The 14684-nt window shown below is 39.4% G+C and overlaps 1 protein-coding gene across 1 annotated transcript; it reads left to right on the top strand.

Moving 5' to 3' along the window:
- Nucleotides 1-1390: 1390 nt before the first annotated feature.
- LOC142443573 (eukaryotic translation initiation factor 1A, X-chromosomal) lies at nt 1391-1829 on the top strand. The gene has a single exon (XM_075544897.1). The coding sequence runs from the start codon at nt 1391-1393 to the stop codon at nt 1823-1825; it is 435 nt and encodes a 144-aa protein (XP_075401012.1). The 3' UTR covers nt 1826-1829.
- Nucleotides 1830-14684: the final 12855 nt, after the last annotated feature.

Raw genomic sequence — 14684 nt, 5'->3', positions numbered from 1 at the left:
ACGGCGGCTGTGGATCCTGCCTGGAGCAGACTTTCTCCAGCGGGCTGCCTGGTGGGTTTCAACACTGGCCCCGTGGTTAGCAGCACAAGCGGTGACTAGCTGAATCACAGGGCCTGAAACCGGCCCCACACTGTATGGAGGAGCCGTGCTCCTCTGCGCGATTTCTCCTAAGAAAGAATTTAAATGTACTCAAAATTGTCTTATTTAGCACGTATTTTAACAGTATTTTATAGATGGTATCAATGTCCTTTGGTTTGTTATTCACGAATCTTCACTTTTTCATGACAAGAAATTTAAGTACAAGAATCAAAATTCTAATGTGTACCTAATGTGGCTGTATCAATTGGTCCATTCAACAAACAAGCTACTAAGCGCCTAATATATAATAAAACCAAAAAGTCAAACTCTGGCCATCGAGTTGATGTCTCTAGGACAGGGCAGAACTGCCCCCAAAGAGGCTCTGAAACTGCAACTCTTTATGGGTGTAGAAAGCCTGTCTGTCTCCTGAGATGTGGCAGGTAGTTCTGAACTGCTGACTTTGCAGTTAGCAGACCAACACATAACCACTACACTAATAGGACTTGGGACTGTAAAATGAGCAAGACAATCTCTAATCTCAATATCTTTACAATTTATAGTGGTTGGTTTTTTGCTATGCAACTAATGTTACTCTATATGAGTCTAGTGCATGGAAAGTGAAAATTAGGAAATAGCTAATTCTGCTTCACATGAGATGGAAAAAAAAGACAATACTTTTAAAATGAAATTTAATCTAGAAAAAGACATTTATTTATGAAAATAATGCATGTAAACTGATAACTTCCTACAAAGAAATCACTTAATTGAGATGTACTAGTATTACCTTGGAAATGAAAACATGAGATTAAAGAATTCTTTTGTGGCATATATTGCTAATGCCCACCAATATAAAAAACACATTTTCTTATACACGTGTAAATATATATGTGTACATATTAACTTTTACTTTTTAAATTTTGCTTTTTGAGATAACCTCGCCCCCTGTCCTCTCCACCTCGCCCCCTCTATTCCTCTCCCCACTCCCACCTGCTGAGAGCCTGGTGGACGTGCGGAGCCCCGTTTTCAACTAGCGTTGCATAGCTTTTCTCGCGCAGGCGGAGGAAGGCTGGAAGGCCGGGGGCGGGTCGGCTCTGCGGAGGTAGATGTGGAAAAGTGTCGCAAACATCGCGACGCCATTTGCGGCCGCTGAGCGTAAGCACGTCACGTTCCGTGGGTCGCATCTTTTACACGTCACTGGACCTTAGCACCTGCTGCGTCCTGCGCGCTCCCCTTAGTTAGCCGTCCCTCCCCTCAAAGGAATCGCCTCCGTCGTTGCCCAAAAGGGAGTCGGAAAGACCCCCAGGCCGCAGTCATGCCTAAGAATAAAGGCAAAGGAGGCAAAAATAGACGGAGAGGTAAGAATGAGAACGAGTCTGAAAAAAGAGAACTGGTGTTCAAAGAGGATGGGCAAGAATACGCCCAGGTCATCAAAATGCTGGGAAATGGACGATTAGAAGCCATGTGCTTTGATGGTGTCAAGAGATTGTGCCACATCAGGGGGAAATTGAGGAAGAAGGTTTGGATCAATACCTCGGACATCATATTGGTTGGTCTACGAGACTATCAGGATAACAAAGCGGATGTCATTTTAAAATACAATGCAGATGAAGCTAGAAGTCTGAAGGCCTATGGCGAGCTTCCAGAACACGCCAAAATCAATGAAACGGATACCTTTGGCCCTGGAGATGACGACGAAATCCAGTTTGACGACATAGGAGATGATGATGAGGACATTGATGATATCTAAGCCGAACCCAACGCTTTACATTCCATTAGATCTGAGGATTGGCCTCTAATTCGGATTTGGACTCTCCCGTTGTAGAAGATTAAATTTTCATCAGCATGAGTACTATTTATTCGAGCAGGTTGATTTGTTTTTAAGGTGTTGGTGTTTCCTTTAAAACTGAGAGTGTTGAAATTATCTTAAGTAAAATGTGAGGCCCACTTTGTTCTTTTGAAGTAATAGAGTTTCTGGATAAAAGACCATAAAAGCTATTATTTAAAAGTAATATTTTAAAGCAACATTGCCTTTCCCAATTTGACCACTTCACTTTCAGGAACTAGATATTCAATGAATCCGTTGCCCTCTACTTATTAAGGGTTTTGACAGGTCTATTGACTATAAAAAGTCTTTCTGTCTACACCAGATACCTACTTGTCCCTGGAGATTTTGATACTGTTTTAAGAGAGGCAGAAGTCGGCATCTAAAGTCAAAATAAGTAGGTCTGTTTTTTCATATTTGAATAGCATATGGCATTTTAATACTAATTTTGATATCACATAGCTCAGTTTGTGACCTTGTGCTGTTACCATTAAGACATAATGAAAAAGTATTTCCAAAATGCACTTTTCAAAAAAAATATTTTGCTTTCTGAATATAAAAACATACTCTTTTGTATCTTACAACTGACAGTACTGATAACCTATCATTATTTTGACGCTGTTGAAAATTTTAATGACACACTAAAGTTCGATGAGTGTCTGACCAACGCTCTCTAACATTTTTGACTGACTGGTTTCCCCTGGCATATACAGCACTGTTTATCTTGCCCTGCTACTTATATATTTCTTCCCTACACCCATATTTTATTAGTTTCTCAAGATAAGTTCTCAAAGTAAGAGGTAAAAGGCTCTTACAAGCCCTGAGAGCATGACTTTCTATAAATGGGATGTGACCTTCTTTTGCAATTTTCTTTCCTTCTCTTTTTCCTCTCTTCCTTCTTTTTTTTCCATTCACTTATATCTTTTTCTTTTTCAAGTGGTGGGAAGTGTAACATCCTAGGGACATGCACTGTCATAAAGGTGAGACAGCAACTCTGCCGCAACAAAAATGCTTTTGAGGTTCAAAATGAGGATTAGTGCAGTCAAGCAGGATCCCGTTGATAGCTGACTTGAGTTGGATAATGGATGTGGTTGAGTGAGATTGCTTTATTCACGAAAACAAAAGTGTTAGAATAAATATTCTAAATTATAAAAGCTACAACTCAACATGTAACAGATGGTGCTCTCTGAAAGAGGTTTAATGGTGGTATTTGCTCCCTTGTGCTTTCTTTGGAAGCCACTTACTTCTAATTCAATGGCATGCTTGCAACAAAGGTTCAGCAGTTTAACTATAAAATCTCATTATAAAATATAATTACTCAGTGAAAAGTAATCGTGCCGTTTTGAAAGAGTTCTATCAGCTCTAATAAACGTAACCCGATCTGGTTATGTACCTGCATATACACAGAGAGTGAACATAGAAAGGATGATCAAACGTGGGCCACTGGGTCACTTTTCTCATATAGCAAGCCAATTCTAATTTACAAAACTGGCCAGTGATGGACCGACTACATTTGACTACATAGTCTACTAATGGCACTTTTATATGCCTGATTTTCCTTTCTTTGTTTCTTTAACTGTATTAATAATATATTTGAGGCAATGAATTGTAAGACGGTGAACATATGGGGGTAAAAAAATGAATACTAAATACTGAAGTGTCCAAAAACTTTACCATTAGCCTAATATGGAGGTAAGTTCAAAAGTATTGCTACAAAGTCACAGAAACCTTCGTTAAACAAATATCAAAATGTAAAGTTATTATTTCTCATCATACCCTACATCTAGATTTATATATGCTTGAGGTCAGTGTTTCCATATCTCCAACCCTTCCCCAAAGAATGATATGCTCTTCAATTTATCCCACGTTAAAATGTCAGATTTCACATCCTCAAGTGTCAAGGTAGCCAGCCCCTGACAATATCACGGGTCTGTAGGTGAAATTGTACGGCAATAATATATAAAGATTATAGTAAAGTCATGGAAGATAAGAGAGGTAGAAGAGAAGGTAAAATAAAGGAGTCAGACACATTTCACAGTAGCAAGCTCACCTCCTGGACATCCATGATCTCCGCAGCCAGGTCCACACAGAACATGAGAGGATGAGGGAGGAAGAGGGAAGGCTTTCTTTATTGTCTTGGGATATTTGGAGGTAGCCAAAAGACATGCATATTCAGTAGTTGCATATGTCACAAGGTGGGTGGTAATCACAGTGAGGAAACCTAATCCCTGCATTGGGGGAAGGCATGAAGTAGTGATGGGTGCCTAGGCGGGAGGAGATAATCAAAGAATGTCTGTTTCTACAGGGAGACAGAATCAACCATGTGCTCACTTTAAGGCAGCATAGCTATTTGGGGAGAATCTATGGGAATGACATTTAAAGCAGGATAATGTGCTTGGACTTTATCTCTAATTTACCAAAGTGGCCCCGGTCCTACCGTGGAATATTAGCTTTCAGATTCCCTCTGTTCTAAGTTAGGGAATATAGTCCTGGTCATGTTTCCCTCTGTGTTAGTTTCCCACACTCAAGGTACTCAAATCATTTTCCTTTTAAATGATCTTTGAATTTTGCAAATAAAAAGAAATCTGACGGGGCAGGAGCAGGGGTGTAGAAAGGACATGGTAAGATTTCCCAGGGAAATTCTTGTAGGACGGCCTTTGCTACTCTTGAAAAATGATCAAGTGCATTGTGATGGGCAGGGGAGCTGGTGAGTTTCCTCAAGACAACTTTCCTGGCCTTATCCTCCCTGATGCAGCTTTCCAGTTCCTTAAAACTTCTTCCTAACCAGAAATAATGACCATTCTTTTAAAATATCTATCAAGATTACCCTTTGGGAGTCCAAAAAGAAGTCACTAGACTCCTCTAAGTTGACCTCTCTGACTTGAATCTAACTGGCCCGGCAGATTCCTCTGGGAGTCACTGTTTGGATTGGAGGAGCATTTTGAAGGCGTAAGACAAGTGCATTACTGAGGGCATTTCTCCGCAGCCACTGGATGATCACAGAGACATATTCTAACAGATTCTACTTGAAATAAACCATGTGTCCATTAACTGGAACCCTAGGAGCCATAACTTTAATTTACTCATACATAAAAATACAAGGGCTATAAACAGAATTCTTTCTACATTTTTAAGTTGGTGAATATAAAATGAGATATGCATGTCTGCATGAATAAGAAAGTACACTGGTACAGATAAGAACTGAAACACAGGAATTCAGGACAGATAAACCCTCAGAATAAATAATGAGAGTGGTGATACCAGGAGGGAAAGGGGAAGGTGGGGTAGAAAGGGAGAACAGATCACAAGGATCTACATATAACCCCCTCCCTGGGGAACGGACAACAGAAAAGTAGGTGAAGGGAGATGTCAGACAGTGTAAGACATCACAGTATTTGTATGAGTCCCCAAAAAAAGATTTTAAAAAGAAAAAAAAAAGGTCCAAACCTCATTATCCTGCCCTCCACAAAGACTAGCATTCCCTGAGCTACATTTTGGCTTTAGTTTCTTGACTTCTATTGTAAAACAGTTAAAGAAATGACATTACAATTTACAATTGCCAAAGGGATGGTGTTGCGATCATTACTTACTACACCATTCAATATAAAGCATCATATTATAAATCCCATTAACTTATTAAATCTAGAAAACCTTTACTTTCCATTAGGAACTCATACATTTTATTCTACTCAGTGTATTTCTCTTTTCATTTATTTGACTCAAATTCACTGCATTTAACTCTATACATATACACTATTGCTAGTCTACATGTTCCATATGATTGATATTTTTGTTTCCATTATATTTTACTATTACTTAATTATATTTTTATATTAATTGAATGGGATCCAGAAATATGTACTGAAATCCAAATATATGTACATATAATTATGATTCTATTTGGAAAGTATATTGCCTTTATTATACTAATTATTCCATATCCATGTAGAGTGGGTTCTAAATCTAATCACTTTTGAGTTCAAAATAGGTGGATACTCACCTATTTTGCGGAAAGACGGAGGCCAAGTAAGGACGCTCTACAAGCCAATGCTTGACTACAAAGGGAACCAAGTAACACTGTGTGCTGCTTATGAGGAAGAAAGACACATAGCCAAGACCTTGATTTGAACATTTAGCTTCCAGTATTGTGAGTGAATAAACTCTTCTTTAAAGCTGCACACGTGTGATATTTGTGTTACAGTAGTAGTAGTGGGGTATTAGGAGAATCTTGAAAATGGAGTATAAATAAATAATATATTTTATGCCTAACTACAACTTAATCTCTAAAACTCCATTTTCCTAGTTATAAAATAAAGGTAAAAACACAGCTACTCAATGTTGCTGTTGTCGTCATGTTGGAAGGGAATCAAAATTTAGGTGGCACCTTACAACCACACACAACAGTCCAAGTTCTCTGAGAAGTTGATGCCAAGACAGGACAAACCATGCAAATGTTACTTTAAGATACAGTTCTGTGTGAGTGAATAGAGGAGGGAGCCAGGCAAGGTTGCAATAGCCCATTGGGCATGGAAAAGTCTGACCCTGAGTAAAAGAAATTGGTAAGGAAGGTTGGGTACAGCATCCTAGATGGATGTAGAGTCTAAGGTTCACCAAGGCTGTTGGGGAATTCCTTCATAACCCCGCTGCAGTCGGCCTTGAGCTAACAGCAGCCCGTGAAAAATGAGCCATCAACTCAAATACAAAACTGAACTTCAAAAGACAGCAGCTAGTTACAACAGTTATTACACTTCCTGTGGTTGGAGATAGTCAGTTCCAGGCTCGTGACTAATATCTATAGTGAGATACTTTGAACCAAAAACCACTGCCATGTGGGTTTCCTGTGGAGTGGCTGGTGAGTTTGAACTGCTGACCTCGAGATTAGCAATCCAACATATATATAGCACAAATGACATAATGAAGGCAGTAGGAAAATATGGTGCCAAGGAATAAGTACTGAATCTGAGGAAGAACTGAATAAGTCAAAATTTTCCTTATAATTCAGAAATGCAAAATTCAGATAGTTTCTTATGGGTTCCTGGTGCTGAGCCTGGTGGGGCAATTGATTATAAGATGAAGTCTTAGCCTAACTTTAAAACACATTTTATTGTATTTGAGGGTAAAACTTACATAGAAAATTAGTTGTCCACTCAATAATTCATACAAAAATGATTCTTTGACATGGACTGAAATCCCAGCAATGTCCCAGCACAGCCTTGACTTCCTCCCTTCGTTCCCCTTTTCCCTTCATCAGTTTCCCTCTCCCTCCCTGCCTTCTCAGCTTTGATTTTTGCATAAATTTTGTCCTTGTGGCCTTGTATAGCTGACTGTTCTAAGAAGAATATTCTTCATGAGGGTTAGTGTTTATTTTATAGGTACATCTATTATTTTTTCCTTACTTTTCACAAGAAAACATGAGTGACAACATTCTTCTCCCCCTTCCAAGTCCTCTAATGTGTGTAGATTTACCCACTGAGGTAAAAAGTATTGCTGTTACATTTCTACACCCACTCCTCACTTAGTAATATGGTTAGGTTCCAAAGATCAGGTTATTATGCAAAATTGACATTATTCAAGTTATTGTTGTTAGGTGCCACTGAATCAGCTCCTACCAATAATGACCTTATGCACAATAGAATGAAATACTGAATGGGCCTCTTATGCAAGAGTTGGGGGAAATTCATTTTCAGTGTTAGGGTCCCATGCCCCATCTCTCACTATCCTTTAGGCACCTTAGGGTACTATGAACCCCTCTTCCCCATCGTACTTTTCCTACCAGCACAGACCCCTCAGGACTTAAGGATGGTGGTGATCAGGTGTCAAGGGGACCCCTTTTGTTCTCTACCTGCTGATTTTTGCTGTCTGACCTGAGTGAGGCAGGGTGGGATGCCTAGGCTCTCCCTGCCCTCCTGTGACTTCAAATCATCCTGTCATTGTCTGTGCCATTCCTAGTTGGACAATGGTATTTGGAAACAGCATCACGTGGTCAGTCAGCCACCATCTCTTGTATACTCTGGTCATCCACAGAGCCTCCCATATCGCGTGGAAGGTGCCGTGGGACTACCAAACCTCTTGTGGGACCCAGATCATTGGAGTCCTGAGTGGGAATTTTTCAAAGTTGTAAATGTGGACTGTCTGATAACAAGATAGTTGATAAGTGAGAAGTAAGTAGTGATCATGCTATCATGATGTAAGGTGCAAACTTGTCATTTATAGTTGCAATCTTCTATTGTCAACTTTACAAATAAGAGCCTACATTTGATATCCCATTTATATCTCCCTTAAGTTCACAATTAAGTTTTAGGAACCAAGTACTAGAGCCTGAACAATATTATCTTCTGTTCTAGAAAAAGGTCCTTCACACAATAGACCATAACTATTTATCTATTGTCACATGATAAAAAGATATGACTTTCTATTCCCATAAAGATTTACAGGCTTGGAAATTCACTGGGCCATTTTCACTCTGTGCTGTATGAACATTATGATTCCGGAACTACATGAGTGTGGTTTTTGTTACTGCTGCGCAGGACAAAGGGGAGCTGATATCAATGAATGCTCACAAATTTCTTCTTACACATCACTGACTTGGTGAAAAGGTCTCCTAAGTATGGGCATGTAAATTTCCAAGGCTGGTTTTGTACTACAGACTTCTATTACTCTTGATTCATGAACCTTCTTTATGCTAATGCATTCACCAGTGTCTACTGGTTCATACCGCTTTTATGTCATCTATTAGGTGTGATACTTTCTTATGTTCACATGCTGTGGATAAAGCATCTTATCACTGTTTAAAACCCTTATTATGGTCTCTTTAAATTCAGTTGTAAAGTTGAAGTCTGTCAGTTTGATCTTGCCATTTTAAGACTCTTTTTAAGTAGAAAAGAAGCAAATACATTTCAAAGGGAAAAGAGTATGCAAATAGAGAAGATACAAAATCCATCACCATTGAGTCAGTTCCACTCACTGATGCTACAGGCAGAGTAGAACTGCGCCATCAGACTTCCAGGGCTGTAATCTTTACAAGAAGCAAACGAGTTCAAGCGGCCAACCTTTCAGGTGGCAGTTGTGTGCTTAACCACTTTGTCACCAGGGCTCCTGGAAAAAGCACATCTATAGAAATATCATCTCAAAGCATTACAAGAAATCTTGACTGTGCTGCATGTAGTCCTTGTGTTGAAAGTCCTGGTTTCAAATTCCATTTCAATAGCCAGGTGCTAAGCACAGAACAATAGCTATGAATATCTGGTTTAGGGGCAGGCAGCCTGAGTTCCAATCTCTATATACATCTTTGCTAACTCTGTGGCTTTGAATAAGGAAAAAAAAGGGACAGGGCGATAGTGGCACTACCTATATCACAGAGTAGTTTGTGTGAATTAGACACACACACACATGAGTTAGCAAGATTCCTGGCACATTCTATTCACTATTCATTTTGTTCTACAAAGCAGCTCACAGCATGTGGTCTACAACATTCAACACTAACTACTATTATCCTCATAAGAACACCTGTAGCTCTCAGTCATATTTGCTACTTTGGGAATACCAAAATTTAGTTGGCATAGTAAGTTATTGAAAATCTAATCCAACCATTTATTCTGCCCTCTATCAATCACAGCTGGCTGATAAAGGAATCCATCAGGTTTTGAAGCAACAATAGGGCAATTAGACACCCTGGGATGATGAAGTTGGAAGAATTCAAAACCCATCTACAGTCAAGTGCCAATTAGATCATCAAATAAAGCTGTCTTCCTCTTCTTTTTCCCTTCCTCCTCCTTTCCAGGAATTCAGGAGATCCCTGGGAAGCTAGAGAAAATATTGTGGAAATCAGAGTCAGAGGGAAAATAATTAGAACTTGGAAAAGGCACAGGGATTCTCTTTTTTCAGATTAGGATAGAAATAATCAGGCTTCTTGAGAAAAGATTGTTGAGAAGTAAATAATTTTTATGTAAGTGTATCTGGGTTTTCATAGGGACTCTGTGAACTCGTTAGAATTTTGGTTGAGGGGAGCTGAAGTTCATGCACTCATCAAACCAGGATAAAAAGGATACTTTTTCTAATGTGCACAGGTGCCTTACCCACTAGGAGGGCCCTGAATCCTAAAACCCTTCTGCTGTCTTTTATACCCTAATCTGCTGTTGTTTCCATTTCAGTAAATTTATAAACTTCTTTTAAATCCCTCTGACATAGGCTGACATCAGGAATCTTCTTGAACTCCAGGCAAAGCTTTCCGTGTTTCCCTTTTGAAAGAAAAACACACTTCATCCAGTGGGTACCATTGCCACTAGAAAAGTAGTTATTCAATTATGGAAAATTCTACAAAATTACTCTTCAGGGCAGCATCCAGCTAAAGAACACAGGGACTTAGAAATCACTAGAAAGTTGAGCCTTGGGTGGGAACTTACTCTTGGAAACCTCCAAAAAGCCAGAGTCTGTTTCTAGACTTCAGTACTTCCTACAAGGCCAATAAAGATTTCTGGACCCAGCCACCCCTACTTAACTGACTTGAGGTTCCATTGCATATTGTAACATCTCTAACTTGCTTCGTCATAAATTTTGCACCCATATGATAGTTAGGTTTTATGTCAACTTTAGGATGTAGCAGCATGGTATAGTGTGGTCAATTCCATGATGGAATCTTCTGGGAAACAAGCAGTCAAACAGCTGTGGAAAAAATAGGATGGATTGACACTTCCGTAATCTGGTCACAGTCTTGACACCATTGACGAGGTTTCATCCAGTGTGGCTGGCTCTTGGTATGGATTGATAGTATGCAGAAGCGAGCTCACTTCTATTACTAGATCTGCATCCTTGTTCATATACCAGCTGTTACTTTGCTGGCCAATCCAAGGAGCCATGACCTCACTGCCAACCTTGGGTTCATTTTAACTAAGGGGGAAAAAGAATTGGCCTGCTGTTAATTGAACACTGGAAATGTAACATAGTTTGGGATTATCTGTTGAGATTTAGTTTGTTAAAATGGACCAGGATGTAATCCCTATAGCAAATAAATAAAAACTCTGTATAGGAAAAAATTAATTTTACACCACTAATTATTCAAGGCTTGGGCCTGTTGCAAACCCTGTTAATTATTCAAGGTTGCTCTATTTCAAGAAAGGGGAAGCAGGGGCATTTAGACATGCAGTGGTTAAAAACCTAGGGAGGGCTGATCTGACAGCTCCTAGAATAAAGAAGATATCAACTGATATCTACTAATCCCTTACAGAAATGTAAACTTTTCCTGTGAACTTTATTCCCTTTGTCCCATTGCTTGAAAGTTTTCTAGTCATTGTAAAACCTGGGATTATTGCAAAGCCTACTTCTTGTCAGAGTTTAAGGTACCAGTCCCAATGAGTCAGAATGACAATGGCTACGAGTTTGGTTTTGAGTTGAAGAAGGTATATAACTTGATGGATTTTGACTGAAGTTTGAAATGGTTTGGAAGTAGAAGCCTCATTGTTTCCTACTCTCAAGGCTTGCAGGAATGAAAGAGAATTTCGTGAATCAACCTAACTCCTGTCTTTTGCTAAAACAGTGCCAGGCTCCCCCAGACCCCTTGACAGCCAACAAGTTGACCTCAGATCCATTCAGACCCTTGTCTTCCTGCTTCATCTTCTTCCTTCGGTTCATCATCCCTTGCAGCTGGGTAAGTAAGGAGACGCCTATAACTTACATCCGACCTATGGTTTCAAACCAAACTGGACTTCCTATTTCTACAACTGTGCAAGCCGTGTCTTGAAGTAAATCCTTTTCTTTGTACATACACATACAAGTGTCACCGGTATTGCTTCTCAAGAGAACCCAGTCTAATGCTACTTGGATTCAATTGCCAGTGTCAACAGATACTCTCTGTACGATATTCAGCAAATCATCTAACATGCCAAGACTCCATCATGAGAGTAAGGATAGTAATAGATTTCATTTATGAAAGACTGAATGGTCCAAGCTATTACAGTGTTTGGAACGGTCCACGGAACAAAGCGAGCAGTCAGTCAGTCGTCAGTAGCAGGTAGTGTTAGCCGCAGCAGTCATGCATTTTCTCTCACTGGTTTCTCGGCTCTGAACTCAGTATCTCTGATTTCATTGTTCTCCTCTGGGTCTTTGTTATGCATTCTCAAATCACATTGGATTTTGTAATGCTTTTAAGACATATCTGTACATCATTCATGTACATTTAATAGTTTTTTGACATTGTTATGTTTTATCTTGCCTTTAAACATCTATGTATAACACCCCCCACCCCATCCTGCAGCATTGATTGTGACTTGTGTTGTGTTGTGTTGTGAAGTGCCACAGAGTCCAGTTCCAGCCGTACTGAATTTCTGCACAACAGACAAACACTGCTGGGTCCTGTGCCGCCCTACAATTGTTCCTATGTTGGAGTCCATTGTTGCCGATGATGTCAGTCCAGCCCCTTGAGGGCCTCCCTCTGTTCCGCTGCCCCTCTACTTTACCAAACATGATGTCCTTGTCCAGGAACGGATCTCTCTGGACAACATGGCCACAATATGTAAGAAGAAGTCTTGTCATCCTTTCCTCTAAGAAACACTCTAGCTATATTTCTTCTGATTCATAGAGACCCAGATAGAGTTTCCCAAGACTGTAAATCTTTATGGAAGCAAACGGCCTCATTTTTCTCCACGCAGAAGCTACTGAGTTTGAACCACTGACCTTGGGTTCCTTATACAACTATGTATAAGTCACTTACATGAAGTTCTAAATTGAGAACTTCTGATCCTGGAATTAGAAATATATATTTAGAACATACTCTTTAACCATGAGCCCTAAATTGTCAGAAGATTAGTCTACCCTTAAAGATAATAGAGTTTTGTAAAGTGGGTCATAAACAACTTCTAAAATTGCTGCACCTATATGCTGTGATAATGAGATACAACATTCATCATATTGATGTACCCCTATATTAACCAAACATAAATATGTCAATAAGAAAGTCTCATAATTTTTAATCAACTATCATGGCCTTGAAACATGTGAGGGGAAAAATTATATATAAAGTTATATATATATATATATATATATATATATATCATGCAACAATTGTTTGATTGGAATGACGCACACTAATAGTAATTGAACTTTGCAACACACCAGATATACACACCCATGGGTTTTTATTCATTTTCAAAAATGAAGATAGAAGCAAAAGGAATCTCTGACTCTCTACATGGACACTGAGAAGTTTACCAAGCTAATGCTTGCCACAACCCACATTAGATCCAACTATAAGCGATCTCCTCTTGAGTATGAGAGGTGATTAAGTCTCCTCCCCAATAGAAGCCTTATTTAAATTAGCATTGTAATTGTTGCTTATGATTCTCAAAGGCTAAAAATTAAACTAGAAGTCTTACTTGCCTGTCTTGTCATAACTCCCTTACAATAAACTAATTGAGTTTATATATGACAAACCTGAGTGTTTATTTAGTCTTAGGATAAAATCCTACAGGACACCTGATTGGTCTTTCTGGTATCTAACTCTAGCTTAACTAATTGTAAATACAATAAGATAGATAGATAGATAGATAGATAGATAGATAGATAGATAGATAGATAGATAGATAGATAGATAGACAGACAGACAGACAGACAGACAGACAAACAAGGCAGGTTCAGTGAATCATAATTGTGACGAGCCAAAGTTTATAATTCCCCCCTAAACAACGTATTTCTGCATAGGTCTAGTAAGAAGGCGGGGGAAGATACTGATAGGATTCACCTGTGAGTAATTGTCAAGATACTTGTGCAGTGAGCCTCCTGGATCCAGAAGGCGGTTATAACATCAGAGAAGCAGTAGCAGAACCAGGAGCATGAAGCAGAGTGGTGGACTCCCCAACCCACAGAGCAAGCAAAGCTGAGTGCTTTTGTACAGGAAGCTGGATTGCTGATCAGGCTGCCTCTGGGCAGTGAACTGGGGGATTTGTGCTTGCTGACCCACGGAAATGGAGCTGAGTACCTTCAAGCTGAAGCTTACTGGACACTTAACTCATGGAACTTGTTTGCTGGCCTGTGGAACTTGAATGCCTTTGGATTGAAACTTACAGCAGAGTGGCATGCCCTCTGGGGCATTTATTAGCAGATCTGAAAGAATCCTGAGCGTGTTTCACTGCCATTGCAATGCTTGTGTGTCCTTAATAAATGTTTATCTGGTTCTCATCTAGGGACCTCTTGCCCTGACACTTGAAACCTTGTCTCATTTCCTATGCCTAAAATAACTTCACAGTTCCTTCTTTCCTTTCTCCAACTGACTAGGACCAAATTTCTCTCTGGACATCCTCAATTCATGGGCTTAAAGTCTTACATCTCTACCTCTATCCAACGTCTACCACTTCTAGAGAGATATGCTGACAGATAAGCCACCAAAACCCAAATCCATCGCTGTTGAGTTGATTCTGACTGGTGACAACCCTATAGGACAGAGAAGAAATGCTTCATAGGGTCTCCAAGGATGTCAATCTTGACAGACACAGTGGACCACATCTGTCGCCTCCAGAGCAGCTATTGGGTTTGAACCATTGGCATTTCAATTTATAGTCAAGTATATTAAGGGCTTCTTGCTAACATGTATAGATGGCCAATTATTTATCCTCTTCATGCCTTTGCAAAAATATTTCAATCATATATTTTGTCTGTGGGTTCTGCAATGGCTATTAGAACCAAGAGAAGTAAAATAGAGAATACTAATAAAGACACTGCAGATAATACTGTTTATCACACTTTATATAATTTTTATGTAACTACGCTATTCTGTGGTGCTAAAATCAAAGGAATT

Source organism: Tenrec ecaudatus, chromosome 3 (assembly GCF_050624435.1).
Source record: "Tenrec ecaudatus isolate mTenEca1 chromosome 3, mTenEca1.hap1, whole genome shotgun sequence".
In the NCBI taxonomy this organism is placed as follows: Eukaryota; Metazoa; Chordata; class Mammalia; order Afrosoricida; family Tenrecidae; genus Tenrec; species Tenrec ecaudatus.
Note: the sequence above shows the minus strand (reverse complement) of the source record. Positions and strands in the feature narration are given on the sequence as shown.